Source organism: Coffea eugenioides, chromosome 3 (assembly GCF_003713205.1).
Source record: "Coffea eugenioides isolate CCC68of chromosome 3, Ceug_1.0, whole genome shotgun sequence".
Taxonomy (NCBI): domain Eukaryota; kingdom Viridiplantae; phylum Streptophyta; class Magnoliopsida; order Gentianales; family Rubiaceae; genus Coffea; species Coffea eugenioides.
The window spans coordinates 13,529,779-13,548,308 of record NC_040037.1 but is presented as its reverse complement, the minus strand read 5'-3'; the positions used below and the strand labels follow the sequence as shown (position 1 = coordinate 13,548,308).

At 34.5% G+C, this 18,530-nt stretch overlaps 2 protein-coding genes across 2 annotated transcripts; one reads left to right on the top strand and one right to left on the bottom strand.

The window, feature by feature from the left end:
* Positions 1-714: 714 nt before the first annotated feature.
* On the top strand, positions 715-4,819 carry LOC113766080 (putative late blight resistance protein homolog R1B-14). Its single transcript, XM_027310307.1, has 2 exons — positions 715-4,410; positions 4,610-4,819. Exon 1 carries the CDS (start codon positions 715-717, stop codon positions 3,904-3,906), a length of 3,192 nt encoding a protein of 1,063 aa, XP_027166108.1. The 3' UTR covers positions 3,907-4,410; positions 4,610-4,819.
* Positions 4,820-10,854: 6,035 nt separating this feature from the next.
* LOC113765526 (auxin-induced protein PCNT115-like) lies at positions 10,855-16,756 on the bottom strand. The gene is made up of 5 exons (XM_027309745.1): positions 16,356-16,756; positions 13,605-13,805; positions 12,420-12,592; positions 12,233-12,335; positions 10,855-11,446 (listed from the first exon to the last, which is right to left on the bottom strand). Exons 1-5 carry the CDS (start codon positions 16,575-16,577, stop codon positions 11,114-11,116), a joined length of 1,032 nt encoding a protein of 343 aa, XP_027165546.1. The 5' UTR covers positions 16,578-16,756; the 3' UTR covers positions 10,855-11,113.
* Between the last annotated feature and the right edge of the window lie 1,774 nt (positions 16,757-18,530).

Below are 18,530 nucleotides of genomic sequence, written 5' to 3'. Positions count from 1 at the left end.
TCCTTTTTCTCTTTACTTTGCTGATATTCTGTTTCTTGCTCCGTTTGTTTGTTAAATTCTGATTTCTCTTCTTCACTATCCCACCAAAAATAATAATAATAATAAAACACAAAAAAATAAAAGGAAAGTAAATTTGAGGAAAGAAAGACTTGCTGGCCCTGGAGAAGGTGAGATTTGTTTCTCCTTATTCTATACTAATATTTGAGAGTGATATTGAGGAAAATCCTTGCATAAGAGTAGACAAGCATTTGAGGATGAAATCTTTTGAATTTTTTTAGAGTTGTAAAATACATGTTGAAAGCGTACAAAACTTTTGATCAACTCCAATTAATACAACATTGGTTACCGAAACAGAAAATGTTTCAAGAATGCAATTTCCTGTGATCATGAGAGATTGTCGTATCAAATTTCCCTAATAAAATGTTGATGACAGATTGTCAACTTAATTTTATCAATTTTCATTTGTAATTAGTTCAAGATAAATTTGGATTTTGGGTGAAGCCAATTTAATCCAACACGTGCCTTCAATTCCACCTAGTTGAGTAATTGATTATCACTGTCTGGGGTCCACCTTGATAATCTCAATACTCTTCTTCACTCACTCACCTTGTCGTAATTTTCAGGAAAGAAATACTTTGCTAGCTCTGCAGTTAGTGAGATTTGTTTCTCCCTTAAAATTTGAGAGTGAAACTGAGGAGATTCCCTGCATAAGAGATGGAGATGGCCTCCACTTGCAGCATCGATCGTGTCTTACTTGATCTAGAGTTGCTTCTGAACAAATTCCGATACCGGTATGTTCCTGACGATTTTAGTGTTGCAATCAAACACATGAAATTTCTCAAAACATTTCTTATGTGTGCAAGAAAGTGGAGCCAAAGCAATGATTTGTACTTGGAATCTGACAATGTTGTGAAGAAGGTGAGTCTTTCATCTTTCTTTTCTTGCATTGAAGATACCTTTCACAAATATGAGGAGGATATTCACTGTGGAATATTCCCCGAAATTAAGAAACAGATCAAATTGCTTCAGCAAGAAATCATCCAAAAAATCATCCATATTGACTTTGCTTTGGCAAGCAGCAGGTCATTGCAATCAAATTCTTGTATGACAGATGATGAACTGTTGGAATTCATAGACCTCATCCTACAAGATCTAGCAGATTTGACAAATTACGCTATGAGTTTCGAAATTAGTGAATCGTGTATTTTGAGTGCTCAAGTCCAAGCCCTTGAAGCAAAGCTGACGTTCTTGAAAAGCTTCATTCCCTTTGCCAAAATGCGAGGAACTGCAGATATTCCTGCCTTGCTATTGGCGCACTTTGAAGTGGCGGCTTTGAAAGCAGCACGCCTCTCTTACATGTTTTCTTATTGGGATGATGCAAAGGAAATGCACTATCCTGAGTTCCACTCCATGATGCATGAACAACAACAGAAGATCAGAGCTGTTGATTTTCAAGTCTATGAGATTTACATGGAAGTTCTTAGAGCTACAAGATCCTCAAAATCATTGCATAATAGAATGATGGATCAGCAGATATTGAACAACTTCAATGATTCTCTTACAGGTTGTCTCTGGGAGCTGTTCTGCTGCAGTTCAAGTTTTATGGATTCTATGAAAGATGAAATGGTAATACTCTATGCAGGACTGAGATTCTTGAGAAGCATTTTAAGGGAGCATCAGGAGAAAATGGATGAACAAAACGAAAAAATTGGTGCTCTTCTTAGTGAGGCAGGCATTATAATTTGCTCGCCTTCTCTAAACAGAGTGAAAGGAGGAGAAGTTAGCTTCTCAGAGTCCACAGATGCCCTTGACTGTTATGATATGCTGGCTAAGACCAACATCCATATCAAGCATTTTAAGGATCAGATCAGTGGCTCTAGCATTATTGAAAGTATTCCTTCCTTTCATAGCTTAAGAGCACCAGAAGTTAGCAAGACTTCCAGCCGCATGCTATCAAAAGGTAAAATGCCAGTAACCCATGAAGTCATGGTTGGTCTTGATGATGAGGCAGCAAAAGTAATTGACCGACTTGTAAGCGGATCAAAACAGGTGGAAATTGTTCCCATTGTGGGAATGGCTGGGCTTGGTAAGACAACTTTAGCCAAAAAAGTTTACAATGATAGGTCAGTAATCTGTAACTTCCACATTCGTCTTTGGTGTACTGTTTCTCAAGAATTTAACATGAAAAATGTGTTGCTTCAAATTTTGTGCTCTGATGGCAAACATTCTAGGAAGGATGAGTTTCAAAATCTGGATGAACATGCGTTGCTTGAAAAGCTCTATCAAAGGCTATTGAAGAATCGGTATCTTGTTGTTTTTGATGATGTCTGGGACATTGAGGTATGGAATGAGCTGAGAATTGCATTCCCCAATGACAAGAATGGAAGTAGAATCATCTTTACGAGTCGATTTTCTAATGTAGCTTCAGAGGTTCAATATGGTGGAGAACCTCACTATCTTCACCCACTCAGTGAGAAAGAAAGTTTTGAACTACTGCTGAAGAAGGTTTTTGGAGAAGAAGATTGTCCTCAAGGATTGCATGGATACATGATGGAGATTGCCAAAAAATGCAGGGGATTACCATTTGCAGTTGTTGTTGTAGCTGGAATTCTAGCAACTATAGAGCATGATATTTTGGTTTGGGAAGAATTTGCTGAAAGTTTAACTTCGACCACGGTGTCTGGTACAGACCAGTGGAAGAAGTCATTGGAGCTCAGTTATGAGCATTTACCATATCACTTGAAGGCATGCCTGCTGTATTTTGCAGCATTTCGAGAAGATGAAAAAATTGGTGCCAAGAATTTGATGCGCCTCTGGATTGCAGAAGGGTTTGTGAAAAAAATTGAAGGAAAGAGATCAGAGGTCATTGCAGAAGAATATCTGATGGACCTTATTGGTCGAAACTTAGTTATGGTAAGTAAAAGCGGATCCATTGGTGGAGTCAAAACTTGTTACATTCATGATTTGATATTTGAGTTCTGTAAGGACGAGGCGAAAGAAAAGAAATTTCTTCAGGTCTTGCGAGGATATGATGAGCTTTCTACCTTTAATGAGCCTCCCAACCTACCTCGGTTGTCCATTTGCTCCAGTGAAGAAGATTTTATAAAGTCAAGGCTATTTTGTCCGCATTTAGCCAGTCTGCTATTCTTCCATGCTACTCCAGGATACAAGGAGTTTATGTTGCATAACATTTCCTTCCTTTTTTGCATCTACAAACATCTTAAAGTTTTGAATTTAGAGGGCATTAACCTATGGCTGAAGGAGCTTCCAACTGAAGTCGAATCACTTCTTTGTTTGAGGTACTTAGCCCTTACAGCTTGGCACATGAAATTCATTCCGCCATCTATAGCCAAGCTCTCACATTTGGAAACCTTCAGTCTAAATTCTCATGCGATGGTGTCATTGCCAGATAGCATCTGGAACATGAGGAATTTGAGGCATGTATGTTTGAAGGGTGGCGTCGTTATTGGTCTTTCTTCCAATGACAACGTTGTTGAAAACCTCTCCAATTTAGACACACTCTCTACTCTGTTTCTTTTTCTTGACGAAGGGGGAGAGAACCTGTTGAGAAGGATTCCCAACGTTCGCCGACTTAAAATTCGCAATTTGGGGGGACAAAACAGAGTATACTGCAACATGAGTCAACTAGCATGCCTAGAATCACTCACCTGTTTGGGCCATTACTGCCCAAGTTCATGGGAACATGTTGAGCCTCCCTTTCCCATGAATTTGAAGAAGTTGAGTCTTGGCGGTCTGGGTCTTCCCTGTAGAAAAATGTCATTGATTGAACAACTACCCAATCTTGAAGTCCTCAAATTAAGAATGCGGTCAATGGACGGCCAAAAATGGGAGCTGATGGAAGGAGGATTCCCTAAACTCAGGGTCTTGACTCTGGCATGTGCCTAGAGTCACTCACCTTAGGGGGCTACCAGTTTTTCGGTTCACGGGAGCATGTTGAGCTTTCTTTTCCCAAGAATTTGAAGAAGTTGTCTCTTAAAAATATCGATCTACCCTGTGGAAAAATGTCATTGATCGAACAACTACCCAATCTTGAAGTCCTCAAATTAAGAGCCCAGTCAATGGAGGGCCAAAAATGGGAGCTGATGGAAGGAGGATTCCCTAAACTCGGGGCCTTGACTTTGGAAAATGCATGGATTGTGGAGTGGACAGAGGCGGACCCTGACAGTGATGATTACTTCCCGTGCCTTCAGCAATTAAAACTCCGAAGCATTTCTAAATTGGAAATGATGCCTGCTTGTTTAGGGCGTACATCTACTCTTGAAACAATTAATGTGAGTTTTTGTGGAGATGGCGTCAAATCTTTAGTACGGGAAATTGAAGAAGCACAGGAATATAATGGAAATGAGAATCTGAAGATCATCATCATAGATTGAGCTGGTGCAATATCTGGTAATTTTTTTTGCCGTTACCATTAATTGGCTTGTAGAAATAATCATGCTTTTTTCATTTAAGGGAGTTTAATTTATATTGACACTTTGGTAGCTTTTTTGTACTACTTCAGTTGCCTGTAGTGCGTGCACGAGCACACTGAAATTGATGAACAAACAACTAATTATTGCTCTAATCATTAGTGATGATATATCATCAGGGAGTGTGATGGTCATCTGTGTGGTCTGGCTTTCTTTGGTGCTTTTGTGGAAGATTGAGGTGAAAATTGAAAGGATCGATGGCTCTTTTCTTGTCAAGACATGGTGGAAACAATCAATTTAATGAGATTTGTACACCGTGCACCATTTTATCAATATGCACGGCCGCTTAAAGGTTATTCAGATATTTTTGCTGTTGGTGTATTTTGTGTAATTTCGTTTTGCTGCATTTATTTAGTGATGGTTGTGTACTAGTATTTCTTTTCAAACATGTGTCAATTTGTTGTTGGTGTATTTTGTTATCTTTTTTTTCTTCCCTATTTGAGGTTCAAACTTCATCATTTTGACAGAATTGATTAACAATTTATGTTTGAGATCAATCATTCTTGGAAGAATATGACAGCCCAATTTGGGAAGTAACAACAGACTTGTGGTCTAGAAATTCATGTCGAAAGGAAACCTCTATCATCATCTCTTTTCTGCTCAAAACAGGATAGAATAGTACTCCAAATAGGGAAGAATTGGTTGAAGATGTATGCTCAATCTTAGGTTTGGATTTAGGATATCCGACTTTGAGATTTGCTAAATTTTCAGAATCATATTTTACTTCTTCAAATTGGAGAATTTTTGCAAAGAATGAAATATGAGACTTAATAAGTTCCTTTAAGAAGGATGTCTGCAACTTGGTTTTTCTGCTGCTTGAGCTAGTTGCTGGAAAGGGCATTAGTAAAATAATTGATTCTGCAAAGAGCTTTAAAGGTGATATGTTTGTATGGATATTTAATTTTCCATTTTTGAATTCCTACCTAGGATATATAGAGCTAGGGATAAATTATCCAAATTGGAGAGAAAATGTGTATAAATTTTACAATTGTACAATGCCTTTATTTATAGGCTGTGACAAGCGAACCTAGACAACTAATACAATTAATTTTGGGCGAATTAACGTATAATCAAAAGAAAAAAAAAAGAGATTTGGAGATTTTGATAGTTAAAAAAAAAAAAAAAGAGCAACTAACTGAATTCTTCGTGATGGAAGAACAAAAAAAAAAAGTAATCTCTCTTAATCTATCTTTTTCTAAATACATGAATGAAATTTAATTGAATAAAACAGGAATCACATTTTGCCAACATCAGGCCTAAGACAAAAGAAACACATAAATGATTAAATATTGAAACCAACAAAACAAACAGGAAAAGGGCCCGTTCAACAGCTTCCTAAAAACTGGGCTCTGAGGGACAAAACGTAAGTCCATATGCTACTCTCAAGCTGAAAAGTAGACTCATGCCACAGTCTGGACTCACTCTCAGCTCAATCCACATGGTATTGATCTTATAAGGCCCAAATTTCAGGAACTGTTTTGCATCTGCATTCATTCTACTTTCTAGTTTCAACTATGATTTATTCTGAATACTTGTGATAAATTGATGAGAATGGACTTCAACTCGTAATCTACTTTCGCTCCTCTTTAGGGTAAATTCGCCTTCTATTTATTGCGAATCAATGGAAAATTTCTCTTTATTACTACTTGATAACACTTTGTGCTTAGTATATCAAGACTATTAATGAGTATGTTATATTTTTACAGAACTTCCAAAGGTTGAGATTATGATTTTTTACAGCAAATCATGTCACAATTAGTCTGTTATAGGTTAGGGATATTAACTGTTAATTAATAATCTTTTCAAGTCATGCCCCCCTTTCATCACACATGCTGGCGAATGCTTAGTTAACTTTAGGCAAATGAGAAAGTAAGGGTAACAACCACCAGCTCTTGGGCTGGTGGCCACCACCAAGCCCTTAAGGCTTTGGTGGGGTGGGACCACCAAAATGCCACTCTTGTGGCTCTGTTTCAAATCCAGGCACCCGTCTGGTCCGGTGATGATTCTATCCCCATCAGTCCTCCGTAGGTTCAGTTGAGTCTTCCCATAATTAGAGTAGAAGTAGGAGTAGGGATGACAATTGACAAAAAAAAAAAAAGTAACAACAAACGTGGTTCTCCTAACGAAAAATGAACAAATTTGTAAGACGATGTCAAATTGGCCCTTCTCAACTATAAAAATGATTAATCATCTAATTGTGAATCTACAATATAAAATATCATAGAATTTGCTGACATAACTTTAAACGGATTTGGCTCCTCTCTAGTGAGTTCTTTCTTTATTTAGTACAATGCATATTTAGATGTATGAAACACGTCTTCAATTACTAAGAAGGGACAAGGTCAATTTAAATTTAACTAATCCTAACTCTTGTTTATAAATGAAGATACGTGTCATACATCTAAATGGGTACTGCTGAAAATGGAGAGAGAATCAACTAAAGATGAGCCAAATCGCACTTTAGATTAGTTTTCAATTTTGGCGCTTGTTTTATTACGTGGATCTTTACAATACAAAATATGATTACTATTGGTCTGTGAGGGTATTACTATTATTTAGAGTGAAATTGCACTGGCAAGAACATAATTGTTTTGGCAATATAGCTAACCCTTTTCTATAATTTGCTACTAAGACATACTATCGATAAGGTTTTGTTAAACAAATGATTTATATGTTTTTGTTGGAGGAGAAAATTGATAGCAATATGAAATTCCAATAATTAAATTTCTATTATTTTTAATTAATTTTTAAAAAATTATCTTTCCACGTATCCCTAAAACAAATTCCCACTACGTAAATAGGACCCAATTGTAAAGGTTCAGAAGCAGTGAGCCCACCACTTTCGTATGCCTCCAAATACCCTTATTATAGTGGATGGATCACGCATGGCAATTTGATTAGGGGTGGCAATTTCCGATACAACCTGAAAATATGATACGAACCTAACATGAAATTAATGGATTTAGGCTGAGGTTTCGCGGGTCAGAATCGGGTCGAACTCGGTGAACCCGAAAAGAAACGGGTCGAATTTGGGTCAATCCGTTGGTGACTCGATAACCCGTTTACAAATTAAAATAATTTAATGAACATAAAAATTATTTTATCTAACTAAACTAATTTATTCTTTTTTTTTCAAAGGCATTAATCACTTAATCCTAAATGAATTTATTTAACTTTTGTGAAGTTGAAATTATTATGTTTGGACAAATAATGTATTATATTATTTTTTACTTTTATACTGTTTTAATTTATTTTATATTTGATTTGGGATAAAAACACTTTTATGGTGTTTTAATTTTATTTTAGATTTGGTTTGGGATTATTTATTTAAATTTTTATTATTTGATTATGCAATTAGTCTCGTGCGAAATTGGTTTTATTAGAAATTACAGTGGTAAATTAGTAAATTGAAATTAAGTTTCGGGTCATTCGGGTCGACCTGCCAACCCGAAAATTTCGGGTTCGGATTAGGTATCCTGACCCATTTCGAGTTGACGGGTCAAGTTCGAGCCAGCGAATTTACTGTTATACCCGAATTTTAACCCGACCCGCCAATCTAATTTGGATCCGATTGTCACCCCTACTCGGTGGGCTTTAAGATAGGAACCAATTTTTAAATGTGGCTCGCCATGTGTCTGACATATGGCAGGCTCCTTTTATAAAAAGAAAATGGAACTAATAAACTGGTCCACTGCATGTCATGTCAGAAACACAATAGGCCTGGATAGAAAAATGGAACTAAACTTTTCAACAATATTTTTCGAAGTTCTTTTTGGCAATATTTCAATAAATTTGCCCTAGGTTTGGTGTTGATTAGGTCCAGGTTGATTAATGACCTTGACTAAAATATGTGAACAATTAATATTCAAGAAAATATTCTACATAAAGAAATTGAAAACTAGTACATTTTATTTTTTTTCCCTCATATATATCATGCATTTTTCATATTTGATTCACATAAAGTAATGGCATTACTTGCGATCCAAACCAATTTAAAGTAGTGACGGCTAGTTGAGATCAAATACAATTGTGTGATTAGAATTTTGTTTCGAATATTAATATGTTGTATAACCAACTAGAAAAATTCTGTAGCCATCTTAGAGTGTCATTCCTTCAATGTGCTTCTTCCAATGATGATAGTAACTGGTAATTTAAATTACTGGAATTGTAATGACCTAAATATTAAAAATAATATTTCACCATCCAACTATGAATTTAAATAACATTTGACCAAAAAGGGGTTATAAAATCTGACAACTATTTATCCTACTAATTCTACAGAACAATTGGTCACCGCCAAATTCTGAACTAGATTTGTGTTTTTTGTGACTTTTATATCTTTCTGTTTTCATCTTTTTTCTTTCTCTAAATGGGATGAATTAGATGTATGAGTAATATTCAAAAACATGATAGGAATACTGCTATTAATGGCAGAGTCTACTGGTTTCAGTTGATTTTTGTATTGCAAAATATCTTAAAAGAGTTATTGACAATTGAAAAGTGGACAATAAAACGGCGAAGAGTAATTTACATTTAAGTTTTTTTTTTTTATAAAAAACAGATTTCATTAACGAATTGCTAAAAATCGGTCAGCATGATTTGATTTACATAGCTACCTTAATGGCAAATTTAATATGCACTAAAACTTGAATATTTGTAATTTAACAAATGCAATATATCTGAAAAATTATGAAAAGATATGAAAAATACAAGAAATTTTAAAATTGTCTCCCTTTCATGGATATTGCAATAGTTAGATTTGCTAGTAAATGATTTTAAACTCCAATAATGATGATAAAATCTATTGAAATAAATCCCAAATCCAAACAGAGCTTTGCAATAACAAACAAAGGAGAAATTAAATGAAAATTATGAAAAAAGAAAAGAAAAAGAGAGTATACCAAAATCAAGAAAAAACGAAAGTGCTCTCGAGTTGAGAGCTTCACCTTGTAGTGGGTTTAGATTTAAATATCCTTTTAATTTAATGGCTGGAGTTGAAGCTAGGATTGTCAATTGGGATAACATATAATTTGCCAGCGACCCTCGCTTGAAAGACTTCTTCATAACCAATAAGTGTGTACAGGGTTCAATTGGGATAATATCATGTGTTAGCTTTCAAGCACAAAAAGGCACATAATTGCAGGGACGATTTGTCACTTTTCTACTCCAATTGGTACAAATCAATAGTTGCTATATGCCTCGTGCCAATTTTCTACATGGTAAATATGAGGAATTTGAGAATCTAAAGTGAAATGGATTCTTTTTGTTATTAGAGATCTATAAATTTAAAATGAAATGGGATTCGTCTCTTTGGCTCTTGAATAGAGGGATCTTGATGTTTTCTTGTTGACTTGTTGGCTGGTTTGTGTTCTATTTGTCATGAACATAATTTTCATACAAATTTTGTAGAATGTGGTTTAAGTGGCGATGAGAATAGGAGATGCAGCTGTTTGGTTTTTATTCTATTTATCATGAATAAATTTTTCATAAAAATTTTGTGGAATTTGGTTTGAGTGGTGATGAGAATACGAGATACAGATATTCAGACTTGTTTGGTGGTTTTGTGGTCACTTTTGGCCAAAATTGATGATCAAATCATAATTTACACAAAATTTCAAGTTCCAGTTGCAAATTTGACAAAGATCCACCATTGAATGTTAGTGGCCGGTAGTGACAAAGATCCACTTCGACTGCTGCTGCCATGGTTGCCATATTCAAGCTTTCAGAAAGTTAGAGATGAAGAAGGTTAAAATAAAAGGAAGGAATTATGATTTTGTTAGAGTATAAAATTATATATGGGTGTTTGAAAATTCGTTCCTATTGTAAAATACAATACAGGCACTAGTCCAACTAATAATGCTTATGGTTATCTTGTCTTTTCATCAATTCCATCTATGATACTTAACGGAAGTTACTAATAGGGGGGCATTTGTTATTTGACCAAACTTCAAGGATCATTTAGTAGTTTGGCCAAATCTTAAGGGAGGAAATTGTAATTAACCCTTGCGTGTAATTGGCCTTGAATTGAATGCTGTTTGACAACCTATAAGTGTCATAGCAATAGCACATAAAAAATGAACCACTATAGCATTTAAGAGTACAACAGATAGTCTTTAATACATTCAATTGCAGAGAAAATTATGTTCTGCTTTTACATGACTAAATATTTATCATTATAACCACATAAAAAAACTCCGTTCTTCTTATTACAACTTTGCATGCCTTAACCCTCAACACAATAGTGTCTCAATATAGTGAAATCCACCATCACACACATAGCTAGAAGGAATTATTTTAAGAATAATATATTTTAAGCTATTACGATCGCGTGCAAAACACGTGAACTATTATTAGTAGCATTCAAAAGTAGAATAGATAACCTTTAATACATTCAACTGCAAGAAAAATTATATTACGTTTTTACATGACCAGATCTTTATTCACTACAACCTCTCTGAAAAAACTCCATGCTTCTTATAACTCTAATTGCCTTAACCCTCGCGGAGACAATAGTATGACGAAATTTATTGGAACAAATACATATCACTCTAACTCTCAATATAGTGAAATCCACCATCAGGCACATAGCTAGAAGAAATTATTGCCATAACAAAGTTACGTCTTCATGTGCACTTCCAGGTTGACAAAGGTGGAGTATCAGCAGTTTTCCAAGTGCCAGCTTCAGACGCACATCTCTCACCCTTGATAGCTGAAGCAATAGATTCAAGTTCCGCCATATCCTCTGCCGACAGTTTTACAGACAAAGCTCCTATATTCTGATCGAGGTTCTCAATCTTGGTAGTGCCAGGTATGGGGCAAACATCTTTGCCTTGGTGATGGACCCAGGCCAATGCTAGCTGTGATGGAGTACAACCCTTCCTTGAAGCAATCGCATTGACCTGCTCGTACAAGTTCTTGTTGTGCTCCAAATTCTCTGCTTGAAACCTTGGCATATACTGCATTGCATGAATTTCAAAATTTAAGCAACTGTAATGCCAGAAATTCAAAAGGGAGCAAAGCATGTGTTGTCTACAAAAGAAGACGTTACGAATAACTTCAGGGGAAAGAACAACCCAGTAAGGTGGACTGAGTACTCTAAGAAACATCAATTGTAGAAGGTACATCCTGAGATACATTTCCCATTAAAGAGGATACTCAAAATAGAAATCCAAAACATTTTCAAACAATCTTAGACAGTATTATCAAGTGAACTTGTGACCAACCAAACTCAGGATGTATAGAAACATCAAATCATGGTGCCTAAGACCAGATGATGACACTGCAATGTAAGTCCGTTTCCCCTCAAAATTGTAAAGACACTATTACTAAAAAATGCCATAGTTTCTTCCTTTTTTCATGCCTAGGATGTTCTTGCACCATAAAATAGAACACTCCCACTGCTCATGATATTTGACAATGCGAGTGCTATCTTTAAATTCAAACAAAATACAGAGCACAAAATTTCTATCCTGTCTGTACGAAAGGTTCAGTTTGTAACAATGCCAAAAACTGCATTTATTGGAATCCAAGACTACAAGACTTGTCGGATAGAAAAATGCTAGTTGTGTAGCTCTGTTGGATAGAAGTTAATTAAATTAGATAGTTTTAGAAAAGATCAACCAAATTATTCGACATCAAATAGTGCAGCAACATAACAGATAGATAAGAATAGGGATATTGAGCAAGATTGCCACTGACTATACTACAATAGAAACTATTAATCTTTTTGGCTATTCACATACCTTTCTGACATCACCTTCAGTAAAATCCTCGACCAGCTTTGGACCTGAAGAGAAGAATCCGCTTCCAAGTGGACTGTATGCAACAATCCCTATTCCAAGCTCTCTGAAAGATTATACCAAAAACTGAATTGAGAACTTCATATTTCTTCTAGACCATGTAGAAAATGCAGCAGAATATATGCACTACCTGCAAGTGGGAATAATCTCTTCCTCGACATCTCTGGTCCACAATGACCACTCCAACTGCACAGCTGTTATTGGGTGAACAGCATGTGCTCTTCGAATTGTTGAAGCTGAGGCCTCAGACAGACCTATATACTTTATTTTACCCTCTTCAACCAGTTTCTTGAGCTCTCCTATCTAGAGAATTTCAATGGACAAGAAAATGCAAAGCTGATTTATTACATTCAATACTTAGGCAGATAATCAAAATATTACGTGCAAAAAAGCAAAAGTTGCACTAGTTCAACGAAGTCGTGGACAAAGTATACGTCAAACTGAAATCGCTAATTGATAAAAATGGCAACAAGCATCCAGTGATACTTCTCTATGTACAGCCCACCGGATGACTTAGCTCTACGACCATGCCAACAAAATGCTCCTCCAATATGATTACATGACATTGTTGACTTCGTCTATATATAATAATGGCCGTACATATCAATTATCAGTTGTCAATTTTCCTTGATTTCCTTTATACTTGCCTGTATTTTGAGTCATTAAACTGCAAGAAAGTTTCTTCCTAATACTCAGGAAAAACAAGACAATTCTTTGCTGACTACATTAGAAAAAGAAGACAGAAATTGTTTCATAAAAGCTTAATGTAAGTAAGCTGCTGAAATCTTTGAATTGCTTGGAGAGGTCAATGGGGCAGTTGCAGCTGGCTTTCACAATTAGACAAAAATCTGTACTCTGAACAAAATAAGTACCATGTTTTTAGATATCGACTAAAAATCTTCTATATGCAGTGCTTTTGGCACCAACTGGAAACGAATGACAAGGTAAGTAAATAGCATATCATTACTCAACCGGATAGCCTATCTCAAATGAAAGAGAATGCTCAGGTCTCTTGCTTCTAAAGGAAAGCTGTACAATGTATAGCATGATATCCATCTGTATATCCCTCAGCAGGACTGTCAAGCTAATATAAGATATTTTCATTGTTTCCACTTTTCAGGATGCCTGGTGCTAAATCAGCTATACCATACTGCAGATTAGCCTAGACCATAAGGTTGACTAACTTTTCTGTGCAATTTTTGAAGAATTGAAATGGACATGAAACTGAATTATTCGAAATTTGGAGTTGATCAAACTTTTGTTTCATCAAGAATGAGGTGGAGCTAAAATACAAGAAAGGCAAGATGGCGCAAACCGTGACTTCAATGGGCACACGTGTATCAATTCGATGTTGATAATAGAGATCAATGCAGTCAACATCAAGCCGCTTCAAACTCGCTTCACAAGAAGCCCTCACATAGGCTGGATCACCACGCACATCGAACTTCCCATCCTGCAAATTGACTGCAAATTTTGTTGCTAGCTCCACTTTCGCTCTTATTCCTTCCTTCAAGGCCTAGAACCATGGTTTCAGTATATTAATCATCAAGGACATACACATTATTGCATGATATAGCAAGTGGATTTGTGATTTCATGGATGGCACAGTCCCTCTGGAGTTTTTCCAACACTTCATTGTTAAGGCTATGCCACTTCTTTATGTAGGAAAGGATATGAAAATTATGTAATCCTTGGAGTTTAGAAGTCTGATACTCTTAAAGGACCCAATCCATTTTCTCTTTTTGTTTTATGTTTCTTCAACTTAAATTTACAATCTAGCTTTTTCATTCACAAGATTTGGAGCACAACATGAACGTACACAGAATCGTGCACATACACATTAATACAAAAATAGGGAACTGATCAATGTAGATTAATTAGTGCCCTTTTTGGAACCATTTGGATCAAAGGAAAGGAAAGATAAATAAATAAAACATCCTAGTGAAAAAGAAAGGAAAGGAGAGTAGAGGAAAATAGTTCTCATTTGTCTTATTTGGATTAGATATGGATGGGAAAGAAAGAAAACCTAAATATGCTGTTTAAAGGAATGGTTTTTCTCTCTTTTTTTTTAACAGCAAAAGAGGAACTTTACTTATAGATAAAATATTTACATAAGTTGCTTAGTCAAACATTCCTAGCCTGCTGCTGCATCCCACAATTCATATCTAAAGCAGGTTTCACAAATGGCAAGTTCTACAGCTATGAAATACATGGTTACTCAAGTTTAAATTTGGGTGCTTGAGGCATTTTATAAGAAAATCATCAACGAGATTTTCTTTCCCTCTGTTTCCGTCTATTTTTGTATGGAAATGATGTCTGAGCAAAACACAATCCATCCATTTCCTTTTCCTTCCGTTTCCTCTCCTTTCCCCACCCAAAATCAATCCAAACACAATCCATCCATTTTCTTACCTTTCTTTTCCCTTCTATTCCTTTATACAATTCTCTTTTCATAATCTTTAAAACTTTACCGCTCATAAAAAGTAAATTTTACTATCCCTTATCAGAGAAATAGTAAACTTTCCATAAATTGATGACAATTTTAACTTCAAAGACGAAAATAGTACTATTTTACCAACTCCATTATGATGTAGAATTTTGAAGGAAAAAACAAAAGAAAATAAAGAGATGGTAGAAGAGTTCTAATCCTTCGTGTTACGTGGCTACTTCTAATGGGATAGAGCTATTCAAAGTATGCGCTAGACCTACAACCTTCTCTTCTCAACTTTGTTGCACGTTTGACAATTGACACCACATGGATGCCATTGTCGGAATATTGAAAAATTAGGGTGACTAAGCTATTTAGAAAACAATTTATCAAAATAAAAACTCTCAACTTTTTTTCAACCACTTTTTTTCTCTTACAAGTATATTTTTTCAAGAAAGAAAAAAAAACTATAATAAAATTTTCATGAACCACCTCCAAAAACACCAAACCAAACAAACCTAAGTTTTTATGTTATTTCCAGCAATTGGAACTTTTGATTGGTGCCTTAAAAGAGTCTAGTCTTTTTGGTTAAATAGTCTAATAAAATAAATATAATTTACACTTAACCCCTTGTAATAATTCACTGACTTCTTTTGCTACCTCCAATTTTATTTATCATCACTTTGCCCTTTCCCTATTTTTCCCCCTTGTTTGCTTCCCTTTCCTTCCTTTTAGAAGGTAACATATCTCAATGGTAGAGATAAAACTTCAATTATTTTGATTCCCGGCAAGAAAAATATATTAATGAATCAAAGAGTTCTTTACCAAAGAATAGCGAGACAAATTGAAATTTAATTACTATTATACCCTAAACATGTTTTTTGCTTGGTTACCTAATAATTATAGATCCTGTTTGATAATCCAATTCAGCACTTAAAGTTAATGAATTCAAATCAGAATATATTCAGACTCATTTGATAACCAAACATTGAAGATCTGAATTAATTAAATAACACTAAATTTCTTAAGCAAAACTTGTTCTCAAAAAATAAGTGATGAATTATTTACTTTATCTCTTAACGCTGTCGCACTTAAATGTATCAAATTTAATATTTAACAACTTAATGGATTCAGACTTCAAATTCAAATTTCAGTTTTCAAACTTCAACTTCAATTTTATCAAATGCACCCATAGAGAATTATATTGCTCAAGTGAATGTTTAACTAGCAGAATTTGTGTAAATATACAACGCATAGCTCCTAATAAATCAATAACTTCATAGCAAAAACCATTTGATACAAAAATGCACCAAAATCAAAATCCAAAATAATTCATTCAAAGTTTACAAGTGAGGACAAACATCTGAAAAAATAATTGCATGAAAAAATGAAGAAGAAGAAGAAGAAGAAATGAAGAATATTATTGTCTTATTTGACTAATAATACTTACAATTTAAACAAATGGAGTTTAAGTGCTGACAAAAAAATTAAGGGGGCACAAAGGGAGACAAGATTTCAAGTGCAGGGGGTTAAGTATAATTTACCTAAATAAAATATTTACAAATATGCTCTTTTAGAAATTAAAAGTACAAGAGTTTATGCATAGCTCACAACAGCAGAAATTTGCAAATATGGTACCTTGCCAATGAGTATTTCGTTGGTGTGAGGTCCATAGAGATCGGAGGTGTCAAGATGGGTGATACCTCTGCTAATAGCATGGTGGATGAGTTTGATCATATCAGGCTCGGGCTTTGGCGCCCCGTAGAAGGCTGACATGCCCATGCAGCCCAGCCCTTGAGCTGAAACTACAAGACCTTGCGACCCCAGCTTGATTCTTGGCACTTTCACTGACGCCGCCATTTTCAGACAAGAACACAAGACACAGAGGAAAGAGTTAAGTGGAGCAGAGTTTATTGTTAAGTAGCTGAGGCCTGAAGAAGAAGTATGGACTGGACTGATGAGGGATTACGGTAGTCTTGATCTATGCTTTTATAGATGACCCGGGGTCGCCGGCGGCTGGTGGGTCAGCGGGAGGACTTGCAAATATAGGAGATTATTGGCCCCGTTTCAACTGCCATTTTTTGGAGTTTTTTGTACCAAAAAAAAAAAAATTAGGGATAATTTCAGAAACCTCGCTGAGGTTTCTATCCATTTCACTGTAAGGTTTGTAAAATTACACTTACTTTCCTTGATTTAATAATTTTAGTAACAAAATTTTAAAATAATATTGATTTGATCAAATTTTTAAATGAATACTCAAAAATGCCTTTGTGTAATGAGTTTTGATTTACTTCTCTGTATAATTATAAAATTATCTAGTATGGTTATAAGAAAATGTGCCAAATTTTTTATGTCCATATATATTATTTGATAAATAATTATAATAACAATTTTATCATTACGACAGGATATTTTTTATGTTATTTTATTATCTATTTAGATTTATAAAATAGGAAAAAATATTGAATTGTCATTTTAAATGACTAGGGAGGTATGTGTAATTTTTAAAATTTTAAAAGAGCTAAATAAAATTGTTAAAAACCTCAAGGAAGGTTTATTGTTAAATTGACTTTTAAAACTCATTCTAAGTATAAGCATATCAAACAAGAGAATTTCATTAAAATATTTAAAGTTAGAATTGTCATTTTAAATGACTAGAAAAGTATGTGCAATTTTTAAAATTTCAAAGGAGTTAAATAAAATTGTTAAAAACCTCAAGGAAGGTTTATTGTTAAATTGACTTTTAAAACTCATTCTAAGTATAAGCATACCAAATAAGAGAATTTTATTAAAATATTTAATAGTAAAATTATCATTTTAAATGACTATAGAGCTATATGCAATTTTTAAATTTTTAAAGGAGCTAAATGAAATTGTTAAAAACCTCAAGAAGGTTTTATTGTTAAATTGACTTCTTCTGATGCCGCCATTTTCAGACAAAAACACAAGACAGGAAAGAGTTCAGTGGGGCAGAGTTCATCGTTAAGTAGCTGAGGCCTGAAGAAGAAGTATGGACTGGACTGATGAGGGATTATTGTAGTCTTGGTCTATGCTTTTAGGGATAATTGCAGAAACCGCTCCTGAGATTTCTGACAGTTACACTCATTTTCCCTAAGATTTGAAAAATAGCACTAACAATTTTTGAACTTAAGATTTCGATAGTAACTTCAGCCCATGTTAGGGAAAATATCATTAAAAAAGTCTTTTGGAAAGTGAGATAATAATTTTGTTTCATTTACACCCTTTTGCCTTTTGTGAGGTAGTATTAGTAAATGAATAAAAAACATTAAGAGATGAAAATAATTAGTGAAACTTAGAAAATATATATATTTTTTTTTATAAAAAAAAAAACACAAGGCACAGAGGAAAGAATTGAGTGGAGCGGAGTTTTGTTGTTTGTAGGTGAGCCCCAAAGAAGAAGAAGAAATTTATTTTTCATTATACATATATATATATATATATGTGTGTGTGTTTGTGTATATATTGGTAAAATGAATTATATATGTTCATTATATAAATATAAATATAAACATTTGGATTGGCCATTTTTATAATTTATATGTTTTTATAATTATTTTTCATTATATATATTTTATATGTTTTCATAAAAAATTTACATTTCATTATATATTATATGTGCGTGGGGTAGAATGAAAAAAGTTTTACGAGTGTACAAGAAATGAAAACCAAAATAAAAATGGAAAATGCTTACCTTTGTGCTTACCTCATCCAAGTCATAGTCAAATGTTGATCCCTCCGAGTCTACCCAGACTTGCAGGTCAATTACGCATCCTCATTCAATTTGTCCACTTG